The sequence below is a fragment of the Aphanomyces astaci genome (assembly GCF_000520075.1).
Source record: "Aphanomyces astaci strain APO3 unplaced genomic scaffold supercont1.694, whole genome shotgun sequence".
NCBI classification, from domain to species: domain Eukaryota; phylum Oomycota; class Saprolegniomycetes; order Saprolegniales; family Verrucalvaceae; genus Aphanomyces; species Aphanomyces astaci.
In genome coordinates this window covers 5,442-6,276 of record NW_009798957.1, presented here as the reverse complement: position 1 = coordinate 6,276, position 835 = coordinate 5,442, and the positions used below count along the sequence as shown (strand labels likewise).

At 46.9% G+C, this 835-nt stretch overlaps 1 protein-coding gene across 1 annotated transcript; it reads left to right on the top strand.

Annotated features, from left to right (window-relative positions):
• Positions 1 to 275: 275 nt before the first annotated feature.
• H257_19496 (hypothetical protein) lies at positions 276 to 545 on the top strand (the record flags this gene model as incomplete). Its single annotated transcript, XM_009848637.1, has 1 exon — positions 276 to 545. A coding segment is annotated over one exon (270 nt), but the record flags the coding sequence as incomplete, so codon positions are not given.
• Between the last annotated feature and the right edge of the window lie 290 nt (positions 546 to 835).

The following is an 835-nucleotide window of genomic DNA, read 5'->3' as shown; positions in this document are numbered from 1 at the left end:
TTGCAAACATAGACAAATTAGTTTTGATTGGATAGAATTATCCGGTAACCGGATGTTGTTCTTGCTCAACTTGGCTTGAGAAGCGGAGACGAGTCGTTCACGCTCGTTCATGTTTCACACCATCAGTCAGAAGCTTTTCAAGTTGGAGGGAGCACCCTAATGGACGAGGACGCGAAGAAAGTCGATGCTAGAAATGCAGACTACGATAGTACAAGCACGACATACCGTTATATGAAACAGCACCTTAACTCACAACATATCATGAATCACATTAGACTCCGACGTTCGTCAAGACAAGCCGGCAAAGCGGGCGAAGAAGCAAGTGCCAAGGGGGATGCTGGTGCGACCGAAGCGTCGCCACCTTGTTCTCGCTCCGGTACAATTCCCCTCTGGCGTCCAGATTCGACTCGAAGAACAACAGTGGCAAGCGCGTGGCGTACGTGATGCTGGCGGCGGAGCTCAGCGTCGAAATCCAACGTGAATTCGTCGCAAAGCAGGTCCAAGACAAGGTGCGTGCATTTCTCGTACAGTCATTTCAAAACTGATTGACTTGTATTCAAATAGTTTGCCAAGATGAAAACAGAATGGTCCGTGTCAAAGCCAAGTTTGCCCAGTCCAACGGGGAACTTGTCCAAGGCTCAACTTCCAATGCACTATGACAGGGAAAAGTGTTTTCACGCGTGCGTTTTGGGGGTTTTACTCGTGTTGTGAAAAGTGGGGGAATCACGCGTGTTTTCTCAATAACAACTTTACGGAATGGGGGGACTTCCGCGTGTAAATATTTTGACATGCATAAGCTATTTTACTTTACAATTTTGACAGCTAATACAATCTT